Source organism: Sturnira hondurensis, unplaced genomic scaffold (assembly GCF_014824575.4).
Source record: "Sturnira hondurensis isolate 20B ecotype Veracruz unplaced genomic scaffold, ASM1482457v3 Scaffold0009733, whole genome shotgun sequence".
Classification (NCBI taxonomy): domain Eukaryota; kingdom Metazoa; phylum Chordata; class Mammalia; order Chiroptera; family Phyllostomidae; genus Sturnira; species Sturnira hondurensis.
This window is the reverse complement of record NW_028082364.1, coordinates 7,766,852-7,787,779: the sequence shown is the minus strand read 5'-3', so window position 1 is coordinate 7,787,779 and position 20,928 is coordinate 7,766,852. Positions and strand designations below refer to the sequence as shown.

The window sequence follows — 20,928 nt, the reverse complement described above, 5'->3', positions numbered from 1 at the left end:
CTGGCCACGGACGACAGCTGCTCGCCCTGATCAGTGACAGGCACCGTGGGGCCGCCACAGATGACAGCCCCAGAGCCACCTGTCGCCGGCCCTGGGCGGAGGCTCAGGATGGGAAAAGTGAGTCAGGCATCTTCAGGGGAGAAACCTGGCACCATTTTCTAAAATTAAACTTTTAACCTGAGATAGTTACCGACAACACGCAGTTGTGAGAAATGACTCGGTGTGATCCCTCGGGGCCGCTTCACACCCAGAGTCTGACCAGGGACAGCACTGTAGCCAGAGCCCCACCCTCCTGCGTCAGGCTCCTGGCCACCCGTGGGGGTGGGGACACCTGTCTTTGGAGGAGGCCCCTTGGCTTGGTCCCGGAAGACCACCGGGGCGGCAGTGCAGGGCCCCGGCGTGCCCCAGCTGTCTGAGGAGGACGAGGTGTGGGCTGGGGGGTGGCAGACGGCCCACCCAAGTCACACTCAGGCCCCGGGCGCCCGGCCGGACTCACCTCCGTGATGATGAAGAAGTCGTCCCCGGGCTCCCCCTGCACCACGATCTTCTCCCCGTCCTCAAACTGGGCCGGCTCCAGGGCGTCGGCCACCGTCAGGCATTCCCACTTCTCCAGGGACTCTGGGGTGGGGGACAGGGGCACGTCACCCTGGCGTCATCAGGGGGCCCACCCCCAGCCCGCAGCTGCAAGGGATCCATCAGACAGAAGGACAGGCACAGAAGGGGAAGTGGGTTTCTGGGCTGGGAGGGCCCAGGGCGCCTGCGGACACCCGTGGTGGCAGCGCAGTGGGGGGGGGGGGAGCGGTGCTGCACTCCCCGGGCCCAGTCCGAGNGGGGGGGGTGGGGGAGCGGTGCTGCGCTCCCCGGGCCCAGTCCGAGTGTGAAAGCACTCCTCTCACGCTCAGGTGACCCGCGCTGCCTGTGCTTTATGGCCATGACGACTGAGTCACAGGGAGCCCCAGGCAGCGCAGGTTTGGAACCACTCAGAGTGGCCGAAGCCACTGCCCCCTCGAAAGAAACACCGCGGCTCCTCACTCCACGGGCTCTGCAGCAACTCGCGGGCCCAGTGGGCTTCCCTCACTGGGGGTCAGGGTCCTGGACTCCAAAGCCAAGTCCAGCTTCAACGCTGGCAAACCCGCCGACGTTCCACCCCTTCTCTTGGCGACACCCGTCCGTCACCCTCGGGGCGGGGGTGGGGGGGGGCGGGAAACACCAACGTGCGCCTTCTCAAAGAACACCCGATGGCCTGATTCGCTTTCTCTATCAGCCATTTTTTGGTGAGAGAAGCTCCCCTGGCCTGTGCTCACCAGATGCTACTTATGTAGGTCAGCAGCTAAAAATACGAGGCCCAGCCTTTATTTTCGATCTGGGCTGGGAGCAGGGGTTTCTCTGCTCAGACCTCCTGGCGGGGCTGCGCACTGCAAAGGCCCCGCTGCCAACCCACTCCGGGCCGGGCGTGGGAGCCCCGGCCGGCTGAGCACCTCGCAGACACAAGCACACAGTAGGTCTGCACCTTTGCCAGGCAGCGGCCGAGGCATGCACTTCACTGTTACTAGAAACCTGCTGCAGTGAGTGTCTGTGGGTCCCTCGAGCCCACGTGACACCCTCTCAGAAGGTCGAGAACCTGCTTCGGGAAGTCGGCCCCGCCCCTGTGGCCCCGCCCCTGTGGCCCCGCCCCTGTGGCTCCGAACTCAGGGCCGCGGTTTTGTGGCCCTTGGTCCGTGTCCTTCACCCTGTCGCTCTCTCTGCAGCTTCTGCTCCCGTGCCGCTCGCTGACTTGCTGCTCAATAAACCCTCCGTGGCGATCTGTTTTCTGTTTCCCTGGATGTGCCCTCTTCCCAGCTGGGCTCTCCTCCCACCTGGACATGGGGGGGGGGTGGGGCTCCGCTGCTGGGCTGCCGCCCTCAGGACCAGCCCTGTGTCCAGACCAGCTCGCTGCTTGTGGTCCTGGACCGGACAGGTGCCTGAGCCGCACATCTGCCCAGCGGGCCCGACCCCCACCCCTGCCTTCAGTGGTTCCTGGCTGTTTCTTGTTTTTCCCACTGTACTCTTTTTTTAAAAGATATTATCTATTTATCTTTAGAGGGGAAGGGAAGGGGAGGAGAGAAATACCAATGTATGGTTGCCTCTCGTGAGTCCCCTGCTGGGAACCGGCCAGCAACCCAGGCATGTGCCCTGACTGGGAATCGAACCGGGATCCTCTGGTTCGCAGGACCGCGCTCAATCCACTGAGCTACGCCAGCCAGGGCTCACACTGTGTCCTTAGGGGACATGCCTCACGCACAGGCCAGCCTGGGGTTGCTCTGGCTGGGGCACTGCAGGGGTGCTGCTGGGGTGGTTCCCTCCAGGGTTCCTGGAGCCGCCAACTCGGCCATCACTGCCCTGCCCCGTCGGTCCCTCCCGTGGACCAGAGCTGCCCTGTCCACAACAGCAGCTACTGCCGCCCACGCTCACTCACTTCAGTTCATTGGATGAATGAGCTCTCAGCCCCCAAGTGCAGCCCAGAGAGGCCGCATGGCCACCCCTGCCAACACCCCACTGGACAGGCCCCAACGACCCCAAATCAGCGGGAACATCACCAACGCGTTTACCAGACTCCAGGACGGGAGAGTGTCCTGGTGGGGCGGCAGCAGGAGCCGCCAGACCTGGGGGACAGCACGCCTGCCGGGGGACTGAGCCCCGCACGGCCACTGGCCCCGTCCCTGGGGAGCCCCAGCTTCCGCTCAGACAAGGGCGCCGCTGGCACAGGGCCAGACAGACAAGCGAATGCTGTCAAGAGCAAGGGCGTGGGGGGGGGGGGCAGAAACATCAGTGTGTGTCCATGCACACAAGCACATGAGTGTTCACACACGTGTGTGGGCATGTGTGTGGCTGGAGCGTGCGTGCTGCCCCCCCCCACCGGCCCCACGCCGAGGCCGGGGAAGCTGCCACACCCGCGCGCCCAGACTGACCCAGGATGGAGACCTTGCTGAGGAACTCCTCATACATCTTGCGCTTCCGCAGTGTGCTGCCCTGCGGGGAGAGAGGGAGACAGTGAGGCAGGCGCGTCCCCCTTCCCCCAGGGACACCGAGCTCATCAAAGGACACCCCTGAGCGGGCCACGTCCCGCTGGCCCCTCTGGGGCCCAGAGTCCAGTGCGCTGCTGCCGGTTCCCACCCCCCACGCCTGGTCCTCTAGACAGAGCGCCATGGGGCCGTCCGAGTGGCCCCCCGCCAGCCCCGCAGGACTGCTGGCTCTGCCTGGCCATGGAGACAGCAACAGCGATGGTGGGCAATCTGAGCAGATCTGTAGGGGCCCCTCCCACTCTCTCCTGCTGGCTGGGACTGGGAGACGATGGCTGGATCCCCCGCAGCCGGCCTGGGCCTCTGTGAACGGAGGTGCGAGGTGAGCGAAGCTGGTTCCCCAGCCTCACAGAACCCCCTCAATGGGCCCCGGACAGGCCTTCCAGGGTTCTGGAGCTGACAGGTGGGATGTGGTTTAGGCCACGTTTCGAGTTTTCTCACACCCAGTGTGGCAGCCAGCCTCGGCCTCTGCCCCTCAACCCCCTTCCTGGGAGTGGGACCAGGGCTGGCTAGCTCGCTAAGGGCATAGTGAGGGGGGCCCGTCTGAGACGCCTGGAGCTGTACAGGGGAGGATGTGGTGGCTTTGGCCTCGGCTGGGCTCCCATGGCTCCACCCCAGGCAGGTCTGCGGAGCGGCTACGGCACCTCGGGCCGAGCACCAGCACCTGTGGCTGAGCCGCGGCACGGGCAGCCCCCCACCCCGTCAGGCTCGCAGACCCCACAGCCCCGAGAGTCCCCACACTGGGCCACCTGCGGCACTGCTTCCTTCGTGGCCCTAAAAACTGTGTTCAACAGAAGTTCTGCCACTGTCACAGGCCACTCCATTGCGGGGCTTCGTGACTCGCCCACCGCTGACACCTGCAGCCAACTCTANGGAGGACGTGGTGGCTTTGGCCTCGGCTGGGCTCCCATGGCTCCACCCCAGGCAGGTCTGCGGAGCGGCTACGGCACCTCGGGCCGAGCACCAGCACCTGCGGCTGAGCCGCGGCACGGGCAGCCCCCCACCCCGTCAGGCTCGCAGACCCCACAGCCCTGAGAGTCCCCACACTGGGCCACCTGCGGCACTGCTTCCTTCGTGGCCCTAAAAACTGTGTTCAACAGAAGTTCTGCCACTGTCACAGGCCACTCCATTGCGGGGCTTCGTGACTCGCCCACCGCTGACACCTGCAGCCAACTCTAATGGCAGTGGGTGCAGAGTCCCCGGCTGGGAGCAGACGCAGCGCCTGGCCAGCCCCTCAGCCCCCGGCCACTGACTGGACGGGGAGACACACACGTCACGGGGCAGGAGAGGGCAGACAGGGAGAGAAATGGGGAAAGAGCTCAAGAACAAGGGCCAGGCAGGCGGCCTGTGGCACGGGCCGCCGGTCCCCAGACAACTGTGACAAAAGTGCACCGGCAATGGGGTTTGGGCAGAGAGGTGAGCACACAGCACTGTACTGCGGGCACTGAGGCCGACCTTCCTCATGGGTCACCCGCTGGGCACAGAGCATGTCTAGTGCCTCCGCCCCCACGCGCCTCCCACTCGCCCCTCCACACAGGAGCCACATCCGCACAGGAGGGAGGGCTGAGCCCTCGAAGTCACAGGCCCCGAGGACGCTGCTGCCCCTGCCTCCCGGGCACACGCCCTAGGGCCCGGCATGGAGGACATGCAGGCTGCCCGGCTGAGAGGGAAGCGTGCTTCTCCAGCTGGGCAGCTGGTGTGGGGGTGCCGCTTGTGTCCCTGAGCCTCAGAGTGCACCCCCAGACCCCCCACTGCTGCTGAGGACGGGGCCTCAACCACCGGGTCCTGTGCTGTTGGCGGTGGTGATGGTGGTGATGGTGATGAGGGTGACGGTAATGGCGATGGTGGTGATGAAGGTGGACTACGAGAGACTCAGCACACTCTAATTCCAGCCGCAGGCTGCCCATGACCCCGTGCTCCTAGACCGGTCTCGCCTCGTCTGAGCTTCAGTTTCTTCTCCACCAGGAGGTTGAGTGTCTGGCTCCACAATCTCTGTGTGTTTGCTCTGAGCTCCTCCCTCCCTCTGGGCTCTGCCTGGAAGGTTCTTTGTCTGATTCCCACCGAGAGGCAGGGACACCAGCCCCAGCGCAGCCTGCCCGCCGTCCGATGGTGCCAGAGGACTGTGCAGACAGGTGCTCACCGCACGTCCGTGCTCGGCGGACCTGTCCCTGGGAGACGAGGACAGAGGAAGCACCCCCACCACTGTTGCTACCAGACAGAGCTGCCTCCTGGGTCAGCTGCTCCCTACACTTCCAGATCTTTCTGGGGGGGCATCGGAGAGAGGTCACAGCCTGCTCACACACACTGGGCTGCTGAGTGGTGGGCTCAGGGCAGAAACGGGACAGCCCTGACCCAGAATCAAGGCCCAACCACAGAGCTCCACACTACCAGACACGCCTCACCACCCCCACTGCAGAAGGCCCAGGGCAAGGCCTGCCCACCGCCCCTCGTGAGCGACCAACCTGCCGGCCTCACTCGACCGGGACAGGGAGACTCGGCCCAGCCGCCTCAGATCCCTGCTGCTCAGAGAAAAGGCATTTCTTTTAAAAATGATTTATAATTCACATGGACCGCAGCAGGGACGCGCACTCAGGGGAAACGCAGGCACGTCCGCTTGGGGCCGAGCCCCGAAAGCCTCAAGTCGGCAAACCCGCATCGTTGGCAAACACCTCTGGGCGCTGATGCCTCTCTCTCATGGCAACAGCCTAGACCGGCCAGGGGACACTTCTGCGCCACTCGCCACCAAAGCCCTGCAGCTCCCGTGGCGGCGGGCCCCTGAGTCCCCTCTGGGGCGTTGCTGTGGACCCTGGGCATCACCCAGGGGGGCAGAAGGGACGAGAAGGGTCAACCCTACCCGGCAGCCCCACTTCGCAGACAGCGAGCCGGTGGCCCAGGCCGGCGGGCAGGTCTCGGGGCTGTGGCCCAGGTGCCAAAGGTCCCAGGCTGGCGGGCATCTGGACAGCCCAGCACAGCCTCCGCCACAGGATTCTGACCTCGAACGCCCGGGTCACCCATCAGACTCAGGTGAACACAAGGGCCTAGAGCCTAGCAGAGGGGGAGATGGTGGGGGAGTGCCCATCCTTTGGGAGCAGTGGAGGGAGAGGGAGACACCCCGGGGACCCAGAGCCTGTGCTGACGTGTCAGGGGCAGCCCTGTCCTTGTGGACACCGTGATGCCCATCCCCGGTGCCTGTGCCGCGGGCCCAGCTCCAGGCTAAGTGGGCACAGGGCGACCCACTCGTTCACTCCCGGCATCGAACTGCCCGTAGGAGGGCCTGACGCAGCTCCGGTGGCGGCCCTGGGGACACGCCCTGCGGTGGGCACCCTGTCATTTCCCGGCCAGCTCAGTGGCTGTGCGGGCTCCCAGAGTCATGGAGGCTATTCTTAGCCCACAGGGACCCCGAATTAACTCGGAGGAAGCGCCAGCTGCCCCGGCGGGTTGGGAACTTCCCTGAATATAAGGTTCCAGCCACAAAAATCCCACAGCAGAGGACAGCTCCCCACCAGCCGGATGGCGGAGGGAAACAATGGCTCCCCCGCCCCGGGGCCAGGTGCGCGCCAGAGGCGGGGCTGAGCGCCCCTCTCCTGCCTGGTGGGCGGGGGGAGGACACCACAGGGGCGGACATGGCGGGCAGGGAGAGGATGGCTGAGCAGGTTCCAGACAGGGCGGAGAGAGAACTGTCTCCACCAGCACCATCCTGGGCACACGGCCGGTCCCTCCACGGTGGGCGCTCGGCGAGGGGGAGCCCCTCACCTGCCTGAACAGCTGCTGCATCGTGACAGACCGGGAGGGGCACAGGCAGACACCTGTCCCCGAAAGGGGTGTGTCCCCAGATGTCTGCCACCTTTTAGGAGCCTTCCCAGATCCCCCCAACACACCCTACAGCCTGAGGGCCCTGCCTGACGGGGGGCTCGCGAGGGTCGGGAGCCCTGGAGAAGTGCCCGCCTGCGTCCCTCACCATGAGGATGCGGCGGTAGCTGTCGCGGTCGATGCCCCAGAGCTTGAGGTCGGTCTTGGCCTTCACGGTCGCCGCTCTGGGGGTGCCGTAGATGAGTGCCAGCTCCCCAAAGCTGCCGCCCTCGCTGATGTTGGTCACCCACTCTCCGTTCACGTACACCTAGGGGGCGGCAGGAGAAACATCATCAGGACACGTGGGGGCTGCACCCCAAGGGGCCCCGGAGTTGGGGACGCGGCCTGGCCTGAGGGTGGTACACTGTTCTGCCCAGGCCTGGCCTCGGTCCCCGGCCCCACCCAGCCCCGCTCACTCCAGCTCTGGATCCTGGCATCAAATCCCAAAAGGCAAGTGGCCCTCAGAGGCTGGTGCCAACAGGACAGGCCAGGGCTGGAGGTGGAGGCTGCCCACCAGGGCCCTGGTCTGCAGGAAAGCCAGCCCTACCTCCTCCTGGGTGGGTCTTCCACCCAACTCTCTACCACAATGGGTCTCTCTGGGCCTCGTTTTCCCTGACTGCATGCTGAGTAGGGGCCTCCAAGAACTTGAGCGGGCATCTCTGTGCCCCCCCACCCCCCCAGGCCCTCTGCACATGGCAGGCTCCTCCGCCCCGTCATTCATCAGCTACCTCCTCCCCCCTGCAGCGGCCCCTCCCTCAGCCTGTGTCTCTCCCGGGGCCTGAACTCCCGGCAGGGCACCGGAGCTCGGGGCTGCAGTCAATGGGACAGCCAGGCCCCACCGAGAGGGCCCCAGACAAGACTCGCTTTCAGCTGCGTGGGCGACACCCGTGCAGGGTCCCTGCGGAGCATTCACGGCACAGGCCCCGCGTCCCAGAGAGAAGGATGGGGATTGTCAATTATGCGGAGCGCTCACTGTGACTGGACACAGAGCGGCTTTCTTCCCCCCGGTGTCAATGAGCTAAAGAATGACTCCCATCGGTGCACTGGGCGCAGATCCGGAGAGAACGGGTCGCGGCCAGTCATGGACGCCACTCTGGTCCAAGTCAATGACTCGTTATCTCAGTCGTGACGGCCGCGCAGACTTGCCCAGCGGGGACCACGCCACGCCGGCGGGGGCCCGGGCCACCACGCAGTTTAGAGGGAAATGGGGACAGCGGCTGGGCCAGGCAAAGCCCCCAGAGGGGTCTGCGAGTCCTTCCAGAGAGGCTCCACCACTGAAGGAGCCACTGCCCGGGCCACACCCAGTGCTCTGACTGACACGTGTCCGCCCAGGAGGGGAGCCGGGGCCTCGCCTCGAGGCAGCAGGGTGCCCGTGTAGCTTTGCCTTGGATGAAGGACACCTGTCCTGGAGTTCAGGGTGATGAGGCGGCGGAGAGAACACGGTTCAGAACCTCCGCCTCGTTCTCTCAAAGGGGCTCAGAGCCCATGGGGCAGGGCTGGCAGTGGTCAGCACGACGGGCTAGACAGCCGGCACCTTGGGTCCCCTCTCTCAGCTGGTCCACCCACAGCATTGGGTCTGGTGAAACCCCAACCACAGCACCGTGGAAATGTCTGCATGCTTAAATCCTGCGTGGGCAGCTCAGCGAGTTTCTGCTGCTGAGGTCAAGCTGCAGAGTCTCTGGGGCCGCTGGGGTCCAGCGTGTCTCAGGGATGAGGCGCATGTCCCTCGGCCACATGTGCCTGGGGGCCGCGGGCTTGGTCCACCCGGGTCCACCCATACCCGTGTGGCAGGGGTCCATCCGGGACTGATGGCCATTCTGCTGTCAGGCTGGGGCCCCAGGCAGGGACACTGTCTGGGAGCCACATGCTGCCCTCTCTTCCGGGAAATGCCAGCTTAGTGACCAGCTTCTGGGGCAGTGGGGTCCCACCAGCACCTACCCAAGAGCTCAGGGAGCCAGAGACAGAGGAGCTATCTCTGCAGAGCCACCCCTGGGGGCTGTGACCCAACTTTCCAGGGCATACCCCCAAAGCGGGGTCTGGTGCTGCAGGGCAGGGCGAAGGGCCCGGAGCCTCGACACGGAGCCTCAAGGACCCCCTTCCTCACCAGAAGCCCAAGGAGGCGTCAGAGAAACCCATTGTGTGGCCACGGACGAGCCCCACAAAGCACAAAGGGCCGTCTTTCTCAGGACACTGGCCTCTGTCACCACGGCCAGCGCAGCGCCCGGCCCCACCCCGTGGCGCACACAGGGGCTCCTTCTTGCTTTGTTTTATTTTTTGTGTTTTCTTCTTCTTTTAAAATATAAACCGTGGGAGGCTCCACTGGGCTACACGTACACTCCCACCCTGACGTTCCGAAACCGTTCCTTGGTTTGTCTATCCGTCCGTCTGTCCGTGCAGCAGCCAAGTGTGTGCTGAGTGCCCTCGGGCTTGGGACTTCAGAAGCAGGGTGGAGCTGAGAGCACTGCCCACCTGCCCTGGCATCTGGGGCCTCTGGGGGCTGGGGGAGCTGCCAGCAGGGGCTGCGTGCCCGGGGAGGGGGCCAGACCTGCTGCCTCGCTCTGCTGCTTATGCCCCCCAACCCCAGATGCCACGGAATAGACAGTGGGGCTGAAATGGGGCTGCCCACACAGGCGGACACAGAAACCAGGCCCCCGAGCTGCCCACTGAACCGAGGTGGACACCACCGCGCAGGCTTCACTCCCCAGCTCCCGCCACCGCAGCCTGGGTGAAGCGGTCGCTCATGTGTGTCCCCAGGCGGCTGTGTGTGTTTTCTCGGGTGAGAAGAAGCTAATAGCTCACCTCCTCCTTCCTTCCCAGACTCCCGCCACCAAGGGGGAGTGAGCAGCTGTGCAGGTGAGCCCCGTGCCTGGGGGCAGGAACACCTGAATCCCACGCCCACCTGCAGGGCGTCCCCTGGGGCGGCTGCAGCCCAGCCCACCTGTTCTCACCTGCCAGTCCAGGAAGTCCCACCTCTCGCTCTGCTCTTCCCACCAGGTGAACCCAGCCCCTCCCCTCAGCGGCTGAGAGCCCAGCACACCTGGTGGGGGAGGGGGTTGGTTGGCTTGGTTTTAGCTTGAGGTGCAAAGACATCGCCCATGAAGCTCCTGTCTGTGGCACCTGGGCCACGTGGGATAGCCACTCGGGTTGCTGCCACTGCTCGGGGTGGCAGGCGACCAGGCAGCCTCCCTCCCGCGGAAGTCCAAACCCCTCACCAGCCCTGCCCCGCCAGCCCCTCACACACAGGGGCCCCGGCACAGTCTTGGGTGGGGGGCAGCCTGGAAGGCGCTGAGCTGCCAGAGAGAAACTTCACGCCAGCTCTGGGCCACGGCCACTCAGTTAATGGGGTGACAAAGTAGCACACGCCCCGACATCAAGGGAGAGATCCCCACACACCCACGTCCAGGCAGCACCATTCACAACAGGTGACAGGTGGGAGCCCCCCAGGCAGGCACCCGCAGATGAGTGGGTGAAGGAAATTCAGAGGATCGCTTAGCCTGAAACAGAGGGAGCGCTGACCCACACGGCAACGTGGACCAGCCCGGAGGACACGGAGCTCAGTGACGAGAGCCAGACACAGGAGGACAGATACGGTCTGACCCCGGCTCTGCCAGATCCCTGGAGTTGGCAGGTTCCCAGACGGGAAGTTGGGGGGGGGGCGGGGAGGCGAGGGCGGGGCAGTGTTCGTGGGGACGGGTCTCCGTGTGAGAAGGTGGAGACCACCCGACCGAACGGCGGTGCCTCCTGCCTCCGTGCCGGCCACATAAGAGTCATCAGCATGGTGAGTTCCCGTTAACTGTGTCTTTCAGGGAGGACAGAGCTGAACTCCAGGCAAACTCTGAGTGGCAACTGTCACTGCGGCGCAGGACGCTGCGCAGGGGCCTGGCTCCCACCTTGCAGGCCGGCAGGCGGTGCCCCAGGCGCCTGGGCGAGGCCCCAAGGAATCCGGGGCGGGAGCCTGGGGTGGCCTGGCCCAGCACACAGGACCAGGGCGGAAGCGGCAGACGGCACGGCCTCCGGAGCCTGCAGGGTTGGCAGCCGAGCGTCCTTCCAAGCAGAAATGCCATGTTCCAGGAATAAAACAAATTGCCGATATTTCTGGGCTTCGGAAAAGGAATTATAACTCCGGGCGACACACACCACGGCAGGCACTTTGGCCGCCTCTGGAAAACTGTCATTTAAACCACACCTGGGGCTTTTGGCATTCGGTCACCTGGCAGAGACCCAGGGTGCCACGGCCTGAGGGTAGCGTCCACTCCCCAGAGCGGACAGTGCTCAGGATGCCCAGACCAAGCCCCACCCAGCGACAGGGTGGGGCCCTGGGGGGGTCCGGACATCGGGCAGGGGCAATAGTACAGACTCAGGGTGGGCCCTCCACTCCCCCACCCCAGGGAGACCAGGCCGGCGGTTGCTGCACATCCCCCTCAGCCCCTCGCCATCCCCACGTCCCTGCCACCCCGTGCACCCTGGGAAGCACCTGGCAGAAATGAGCCCACCAAGGACAGTGCCCTGGCCTCAGGGAAGCCACTGTCCTTCATGCCGGGGGCAGCAACACCGGTGACAATAGACCCCGCAGCTCACTCAGAGCCAGCCTGCCACTCACCCTGGATGCCTGACCCCGCAGCCGTGACCCCACTGGTGTGGCCCCACCCACACAGCCACCTGAGTGCTCACCTGCACCCAGCTGCCCCCTGGAAAGTCTGGTGACCCTGGAGGGCTGTGTGGCCCCAACAGAAACTGTGGGACAGCCCCATGTGCCACCAGCTGTCCCATGTCCAGGACGGCAGCCAGGACGCAAGGTTCTGCTCAGACATCCTGACCTGCTGAGGCCAGGACTGGGGACAGCTGGACCTGCCAAGACCATCCATTTAGGGAATCCCCAGGTGTGAGCGGGCCTTGGTTCCCTCACAGAGTGCCTCCCTGTGTCCCCTGGCCCAGAGAAAGGACAGCAGGCACCTGGGTGATGAGTGGGCAAACCGGCCCCTCCCACCCTGGGTTTGCAGACAGGTGAGGGGGGCGGGAAAGGGTGCGGGGTGTTGGGGTGGAGGGACTTAGGGTCTACAAGGAGCGCTTACCCGCTGGGCCCGAGCATGTGAGCTGGGCACAGGAGGAGTGTGAGCAGCCGGCGGCCTAATCCAGGGGAAATAGACCCAAACCGCAGAGCAATGTGCACCTCAGCCCTGAGACTAGAACCCTCCCTCGGGCGGGGGGCCCCTGGGGTCCAGGAGCTGGAGTGGGCGGTGGTCACCAGCCTCTGCCCACTCTGGCTTTCCTCCGAGCAGGAGGTGAGGAGATGGGGAGCGTGTGCCCAGCAGGCGGTGGGACGGGACAGAGGACAGGAGGGAACCACCTGGGAACTGAAGGGGACAGAGGGCCACAGAGCCCCAGCAACCCCACCTAACACTGGGAGCTCATTCAACATGGGGGCTGGGAGCACAGCACCGGGCCCAGGAGCCAGGCCCCGGACAGGAGGGCTACCTGCCCACACGGGCCAGGGCCACCCCTTGAGACCCGACGATGGGCCCTCAGGCTCCTTGAGAGAAACAGCAAAGAACTCGGGGCAAGAGGAGGCCTCCTGTCTGCTCACTCAGGAGACCTGGGCAAGACGGGCAGTTCCCATTTTCACGGCGCCATTGGAAGTGGACAGAAGGCCCCGTGACATCGGGAAAAGGGGAGTGAAGGAGTGGGCGCCAGGATCCGGGCCTGCGTGGGCTCCCATTGAGGAGGGACAGCCTGGTCCCCCACCATCGGGGTGGCTGGAAAGGGTGCCGGCAGGGCTCTGCCTGGGCCACGGGGGCTCCGCAGGGCAGAGCAGAGACTGGAGGGGGCACGAGAGGCGAGGACCCAGGGCGAGACCTGCGTGCTGAACCTCCTGCTCACTGGCTGGCACACAAGGGGCGCTCGGGGAGCCCATGGGCAAGAAGCAGGTTCAGGAAGGACAGAGCCTGGGGGCGGGAGCGGGGGCAGAGAGGGCCAGGTGGAGGGGCCTGGACCCCGGCCCTTGGCGTCCCGGAGGCGGGGCTGGTGCCAGTGTCCTGGTGAGGACGATGCCCAGCTGGGCCACAGGCCTCGTCCCTGTCTGTCTCCTCTGCTTCCTGGGCTGGTGCTCCTGTTGGTTTTGTTCCTGACCCAAAGGGAAGCCAGCAGGAGCTGACTCTGCAGGCTGGCAGTCTGAGCCCAGCGTGGGGACCTCACCCACGTTCCGGCCCTGCCTGCCCCGCACACTTCCCCTGTGGCCCTTGGCTCCTGCCTCAGTTTCCCCCTCTGTGAGAGACAGAAGCCCACCCTGCCCCAGGCAGGAAGGCTGCCTGGTCCCGGGCGGAGGTCAGGACAAGCAGGGATCAGGGATCCTGTCTCGGGGGGGTGGGCTGGGCCCTTGGGCTGCTGTGTGACCTCCCAGCGCGATGCCCGGCTGAGTCATTTCCTCCACCGCCGCCTCCGGAAGCCGAGGGCCGCCTGCTCGGTTCCCAGAACACAGCGACAGTGGACACAGACTGGCCGCTCGAGAGATAAATAAGCCTGTGTCCCCCAGAATAGCTCGGCTGAACTGGAGGCGGAGCCCTGAACACCCTGGCTGGGGCAGCCGGGCCAGGGCGGCACCAAGGCAGCAGGGGGAGCCGGGGGCGCACCTGGAGGGGCCGCCGGGTGCCACGTCCCAGCGTTGGCGTCTGAGGTCTGGGGGTGACTCAGGGGCCAGCCTGGGGCGTGGCGGCTCCTGGGGCCTCACAGATACGTGTCCCGACTGTGCCCCGGGGCCGCAGGCCCCCAAAATGCTGGGGCGGACTCCGGTGGAGAGGATTGCTTCCGGGAGTAAGGCATCAGAAACCTGCCTCTCGAAGAGGACGTCTTTCGAGGCCTGAGCCTGTCAGCGCCCCGGCGTCACGCAGAGTGGGACAGGTCTTCAGACCCGCGTTCCAGAACCAGCTGGGAGGTACTTACATCCACCTCTCCTTGGTCGATGACGTAGAAGTTGTCGCCTTCGTCCCCTGAAACCACAGAAAAAACCAACAATCTGCACAACGAAAGGACACAGAGGCTGCGCCCGCGTCCTACAACCGCCCGGCGAGGCTTCCTGACCCACGCCCAGAGGCCTGGGCCTCGTCTGCTCCTTTAAACTCTTCGGATAAAGATCCTGCACGCCGACGGCAAGCCGCACGGTGGCATCACCTGTGGGCTCACAGAGAAACTGTGTTGGGGGGCCCACGAACACAGCGCCTCCGCAGGGGGCATCCCAGGGGGCAGCCGCCCCCGAGCCTGCCCGCCGTCCCGGCCCCTCCCTGAGGTCGGTGCAGCCGCCCGGTTTGGGTGGCGAGACAATCGAACAACATGGCGTCAACTCGTCAGACACCACGTTGCATGAGCGACTTTTCCCAGGACACATGAGGAGAGTTTCACTCGCATCGTTTCCTGTTGGGAATTCCTTCGGCAAACAGCCCGAGGGTCCCTGCTCGGTCCCCCCAGGGAGGACAGGGACGCACCTTGCTGGATGACGGTCTCCCCGGCGATGTGGGTGACAGGGAACATGGCATCGAATATGTCGCTGAAAAGAAGACACAGCAGGTGTGAGCCCTGCAGGGGCCCCCACCTCAGATCCACATCCCTCCCCACCCCCACACTCAGTTTTGTTGGAGCAGGGGCAGCAGGCGGGGGGGGGGGTGGCAGGCATAGTCACCTAAGTCACGGAAGGAAAGACAACCCATCTTCCGCGCCCAGACGGCTTTGCTGTTCGGGGTTTACAGACACCAGGGCACAACGTACATGCCGCTACGAATTCCACTCAAAACAAAAGCAACAAGAGGCCGTGGACACTTCTCCCGTCCACATGGGGGGCTTGTAATTTTTGTGGTTTTAAGCCAAAGCCCCTGACATTGGCTACCAGGCCCCCTGCAGTAACAAGGAGGGCAAGCGTCAGGCCAGCAGCACCCTTCAAAGTCTCAAGGAGAAACATTTCAGATGCCAGAGGCCCGGGGTGGTCAGAGCCAAGACAAGTGTTTCTGCGTGGGTGACGGAGGCTGTGCGGCGGGGCCCCAGACCCAGCACCCCAGTTTGCATGTGGGGTCCCCCACTGTGGGGTGGGGTCTCCCTAGGCTTTCCTGAGGTTCCAATAGTTCTCCCTAAACAGTGACGACTCAGGCCGAGTACAACTTACTGCTGTGAAATCTTTTTTTAAAAAAAGTGGGCCTCCGACTTCTCTGGAAATATCAGAGATCTGGCCACCCGGGCCCACACCGCAGGGCAGAGGCCACCGAGCTGAGTCCCCACCCGCCGAGGCTGGGCCTCCCCTGGTCAGCCTGCAGGGACCCTCGGGCCTCTCCGCCCAGGGGCTGGGCAGAGGAGTCGGGGAAGGATCTGACTGGTACATGGATATCGAGGTGCGGGGACACCTGAGCCAGGCTCACGGCCACTCCCACCAGGTACAGGTCCAGCTGCCGCTCCCTGGGCACCAGAACACAGGCCTGGAGCCCGGGATGCCTCCCAAGAACAGCTTCCCAACAGCACCCTTCTCCCTGCTGTGACGGTGGCAGGAGAGAGGGGGACAAGGACGGATGTCCCCCCAGCTTCCCGGAGCTGCACTGGTAGGCAGGGGGTCCCAGGCACAGCCCTGCTGCTGCCCAGCAGGCCAGTGGCTGAGCCCCCGTTCCCCCCTGTGGACCAGGCTCCGCACAGATCGAGCTCCTGAGCAGCCCCAGCACCATGGGAGCCAGGTGGCCTGTGCTCCATCAGTGGCCGCGCCCCATGTCCCCTGCACACAGGGACCTGCCACCCTGCCACCCTGCCCCTTCAACCGGGCGGGGCATCAGCTGCCAGCCCCGGCTGGCCCTGGACACCCTCCCTCCCCACCCAGAATGGCCCCGTATCCCGGCCAGCTCCCTCTGTCTCCAACAGCTGGGGCACAGTGACCCCAGGTGGCCGGCACCTCCAGCCAGCAACTGCCACAGGGGGGACAGCGGGACACAGAGTTTACCAGACACAGGAGCTCTGGGGGGAGGGGACCTCCCTCCCTCTGTGTCTCTGTCCCTCCCCTCCTGACACAGGCGGCCACCACCGCGCCTGCTCCATCCTGCGGCAGCAGCTCCGGCCGGCAGCTGGAACCACCTCGAGGAGAGGTGGGCAGAGCACGAGGGGGCGGGTGGGCCCGTGTCCTCCGAGCCCTGAGCTCCTCCCAGGGACCACATGAAAGTAGGTCCTGCCCCCTGGGTAGTGGGGGTCAGGTGGCAGGACGGGCCAGGACAACCGGGAACCAGGACGCCTGGGCTCAAGCCCCAGCTCTGCCGCCCGCAGGCCGGGGCCGCCGCCGAGCTGCCCACTGCCCTGGTCTGCTCCGCCTGGGCACTGAGGCTGTGACCCCGCCTCCTCAGGCTGCCGTGGGGGCAGAGCGCCCACAGGTTCAAGTGCTGGGACCACTGTCTGCCTCACGGGCTGCCGGAACCCGCCCCTCCGGGTTGGCACCTCCAGCCCAGGCGGAAGCTGCCAGGCGAATGGGCAGAGGGCCGCCTCCCCGCCAGGCCACGCCCCCCTCGGGAGAGATTCTCAGACCCGACAACAGCGAAGTACGTAAAGGTCGACTGGGCTTCGCCCAACCCTGAAATGTTGTGCTTTAAAAGACACCATTAAGGAAACAGAAGGATCAGATACCAACCGGGAAAGATGTCTGCAAGCCACGTGTACCGGAGAGCGCCCCGGAATACACACAGACCTCTGGCGGCTGCAGCACCAGAGGACCAGGAGCTCAGAAAGTCTGCAAGCGCTCTGAGCAGGCACTCTGGGAGGGGGTGCGCCCGCGGCTGACACCTCACCGGTCAGCAGGGACACGCGCATGGGGGTGACCAAACTCAAAAGACAATGCCGGTGCTGGCAGGGACGCGGAGACCCGGGGCCCCCGCACGTCACCTGGCGGACAGGACTGTCAGAGTGGCAGTCCTTCTGGACAGCAGGTGGCTTCTTTAAAAGTTAGACATGAAGTAGCCAACGACCCAGAAATTCCACCGTCAGGAATCTGCCCTGAGGGACAGGAAAACAGGTCCCAGGCAGACACACACACCCGAACCAAAGGCAGGGGGGGAAGGACCCCCGCGCAGCTCCCTCCGCAGCCCAGTTCAGCCTCCATCACATGGAGGACTCTGTGTCCACAGCCAAGAAGCAGCAGCGCGAAAACAAGGGCTGAGTTACTGGGGCAGAGGAACAGAGAGCGGAGGGGTGCCCGGCCCGGCCCCCAGGGCTGAGCGCCCCACCCAGGCGGCCTGCACGCTGGGCCCCGGCAGCTGCACCATGCGGCGGGGCCTCCCCCCGACAGCTGTTCCTGAGTCAAAGCGCATCTTTGTTTCCCACTTGGCAACTGTTGCTTTCTCTGAAGGACCAGCGCAGACCAGCTGTCTGCCCGCCCGGGAAGGGTGGGTCCTCAGGCACGGCCCAGGGCGGGGAGGAAGCGCAGACCCCGGGCTGGGAGGGTCCCTGCCCCTGCCGCCCGGCCTCGTCGCCCGCTGCCTGCGCCGAGGGCCACGAAAGGGGACTGGACGCAAACCAGGCAGGGCCCCCCCCACGCTCAGGGCAGTCCTGGCTGGACCCCGGGGGAGACCCACCCGAAAGGCAATCCTGAGAAAGCGAGACCGAGACGGGAAGACCTGCCGCCGCCCAACCCGAAGCCGGTCCGTCACCGTGTGGACCGGGCACAGCAGAGTGCAGGGTCACTCAGCCCTAAAAGGGAGGGGCGTGCCACCCGCCATGTCCGACCCCACCCGCGCAAGGTCCCCACGCTGCCAAGTTCACAGAGACGGCAGGGGTGGGGCGTGGGCTGGGGGAGGGGCAGGGGGATTTCACGGGACGGTCTGAGTGCGGGAAGAAGGTGTTCTGCAGACGGACGGGTGACGGCGGTACAGCGGCGTGACTTTGCTGCCGCCCCCGAACCGGACACCCAGTCACGGCTCAATGGTGGTTTTTGCATTGGTTTTGCTTTATCACAAGGGGACAGTTACGGGGAAAATGTAAACTTCCGTGCGACAAGAGAACATCGTCCACACCAGAGACGGGTGACCCCGGGGGAAACGCTCGTGCCCCTTGTCCCATCCTCAACGGCCTGACTCCGCTCATTTGCAAATAACCCGTGAGAATTCGAGGGAAGAAGAGGACAAGCCAGCGAACCACAACGAGTGAAGGATGAGTCGGTGATGCGCAGCCCAACACACTTGACCACACAGCGTGCGGACGGGAGCGCTTGGCCCACCCCAAAGGAGCCACTGCACTCCCCCGGGCAGCTGACCAGCTGCATAACCTGCAGCCTCTGCCCCCACCTGGTCCCTGCACAAAGTGACCACGTGGCCCCTGTTCAGAGGTTAGCAGTTCGGGAGGACGAGTGTCACCAGAGAGCAGGGGCCTCTGAGCACAGAGCCCGGACGCAGGTCGGGCCCTGCAGCCGCCTTGGCCGGGTGCAACCTCCCCGTGAGACAGACGAGTGAGCTCGGAGGGCGGGGGCAGCCACGCGCAGCCCACACCGAGGGGCCACCTTCCGACGCGTCTTTCCAGATGCGCAGGCAGCCCCTGCGGCCCGGGTGCACAGACGGCTGGGGAAGGAACAAGCACGTGTCCCCAGAGAATGCGCCAGAAACTGTCACCACGGGAAGATACCATGGCCCTTCTGGTTGCTTCCTGAGCATTAAAAAATAAAACCAAAACCCCCCACAAAACCATGGCTCCCCACGGAGTGTGTGTCCCCAGCCCGAACTCCGCTCATCAGCACCCGCTCGCTGCCCCACCCACACCTCAGCTTCCAGTGCAGGTGGGCAGGGATGCCCCCTCCGTTCCTTCCCCAGCTCTTCCCTCCGCACAGGGCACCTGGAGACGCACACCGCCACACTCCAGGGGTGTTCAAACGCTACGACCCCAGGCCAGATCCCCAGCAGGCTGCCCGACGGAGGCCCCAGGGTGGGGGAGCCCCGAGTTCTTTATCTCCTAACCCCATGGCCCTGCACATCCCGGGGGCCTCGGTGAGCGAGTCCCAGGAACCCTGCCACACACAGACTCCATTGACAAGCCCGGAGGCGTTGCTCAGGCTGGTCCAGCGCCGCCCCCTCCTGGCCAGGGTGTGAATTCCCGCCTCTCCCAGGCCCAGCAGGGGGCCTTGGGCAGTGTGCTTCCCTACTGTGTGCCTCTCTGCCCAAGGGCGGCACGAGGCTGCAGGCTGGCTCTGCACACGCCAGGGGGGACAGGGCCTCGAACTCCAGACTCCCACCCGACACGTGTCCAAATGCCCCAGGTTCACGTGGCCGCGGTCTGCGAACCCCGAGGTCTCTGCCCGGAGGGAGCCTGGCTTGGTCCAAAACGAAAATCCAATTCTCTGCGTGTTCCAGCCATGAAGCACCTCCTCCACGCGGCCCTGTGTTTTCCAACACGCTAGCTGCCTTTTCAAATCCTGCACCAAGCCCCAAAGCCGGAGCCCAGCGGGAGGGGCCGCGGGCGAGGTGGCGAGGCGGTGGGGGCCGGCCCCCGGGGCTGCATGTGAACACGCAGACAGTGTGTTTTCCCCATCACCTGGGGACCCGAGCCAATCTGTGGAAAAACAGGAGGCCGCGAAGATACGCGGGCGTGAGGAAGAGAGGACAGACAACAGGAGACAGCTGCGCTGGGCCGGCGCTGCAGCCAGAGGCCTGTTTTAATTAGAGCTGCAGAGAGCCCGGCGGCGGCCAGCACGGCCACAGGGTGAGGCGCCCTCCCCGTGCGCCGTCTGGCGGCCCGGTAATGAGGCCCCGGTGGAGGGCCCGGCGCACAGCTCGCTGCCGCCCACCCCACGCGCTTCCTCCTAATCACCACACCGGGCTCACTGGTCGAAGGGGCCCTGGCCCGGAGGGAGCTGAGTGACAAGGGCCCCCAGGTCCCCCCACCAGTCCAAGGCCGTGCCCTCGGGGCCAGGCCAGATTCACAGCACATCTAAGGGCTCCGGCACCCGTGGGCCGCCTCCCCCTGACCAGCGTCCCAGGAAGGACCTGTGGCCTCCTTTGCTCAGTAGCTGACCCGGGGAGGAGGCTGCACCTGCCACCTCCCCAGCTGCTCGCCTGGAGGAACTCACCTCAGCAGAGGGGCTGTGCGGGGCCACCCAGGCACGAGGACACCCCGATCCAGCCCCAGCTGGGACAGGTGCTGAGTGGCCGGGAGCAAGGGGCAAGGGTCCTCCCCCTGTTGGCCCCAGAAACCCTCTCCTGTGAAGGGAGGTGGGCGCGAGCAGACCGCACTGCCTGCTCGGTCCTGGGCTCCAGAACAGCCTGCTTGCCTCCCCCGGGCCCAGGGTGGAGCAGGCGGCGACACAGGGGAGTGGCCTCGGGGACACTGCAGGCCCTTCCGCACACTAAGCACTGAGGCCAGCTGTTGGGTCCGTGTGGACAACTAGGCCAGCGCCGGGGGAGCAGAGCGGCAGCTGGGAAGAGGCCCCCTGACCCCGCCTCTCCGCTCAGCCACAGGGTCTCCAGAGAGACGGCGGTGATGGTGGTGACGGTGGTGAGGATGGCGGAGGTGATGTGCCCATGGACACGACTGCACTCCATCCCCACAGAAGCCCCCTGAGCAGGGACCGTCACCCTCACCTGACACGTGAGGACACCAAGGCTCAGATGCTGTCATCGCCCAACCTGTGAATTACATCACACTACTGGCTCCTTCCCAACGGCACCGTAACACGCCTGAAATCAGGTGGCGAGTGTGCGTGTGCATGCGTGCAATGCATGTGTGTGTGCTCAATGCATGTGCGGGTGTGTGTTTAAGGCCGCTCCAGCCCCACACTCTGAGCATTCAGGGCTGGCCTGTCCTCGCTCCCTCCCATGGCCCAGCTGGCCAGAGCACGCGCCCCACAGTCTCAGACGGCCCGGACACCAGGGTCCCCACTCGCCCAGGGCGAGGCCTGGGCCACCACTCCGACCCTGCTTTCCCTCCATGCTGCCCACATCTGTCCTCATGTGGACCCCAGAGACTCCCGGTGGGACCCTGGCTTTGCCGAGACAACCGGTGTGGCCTTGAGCCAGGGACAGCCCTCCTCACT

At 65.3% G+C, this 20,928-nt stretch overlaps 1 protein-coding gene across 4 annotated transcripts in view; it reads right to left on the bottom strand.

The window, feature by feature from the left end:
• The window catches only part of PRKAR1B (protein kinase cAMP-dependent type I regulatory subunit beta), a 43,410-nt gene that overhangs the window by 8,457 nt on the left and 14,025 nt on the right, over window positions 1-20,928 (bottom strand). For all 4 annotated transcript variants that reach the window (XM_037057983.1, XM_037057981.1, XM_037057982.1 and 1 more), the window contains 5 exons: window positions 14,384-14,445; window positions 13,845-13,891; window positions 7,018-7,176; window positions 2,949-3,009; window positions 497-618 (listed from right to left, as the gene is read on the bottom strand). In XM_037057983.1, coding sequence (XP_036913878.1) covers window positions 497-618; window positions 2,949-3,009; window positions 7,018-7,176; window positions 13,845-13,891; window positions 14,384-14,445 — 451 coding nt within the window. The remainder of the gene's footprint in view (window positions 1-496; window positions 619-2,948; window positions 3,010-7,017; window positions 7,177-13,844; window positions 13,892-14,383; window positions 14,446-20,928) is intronic.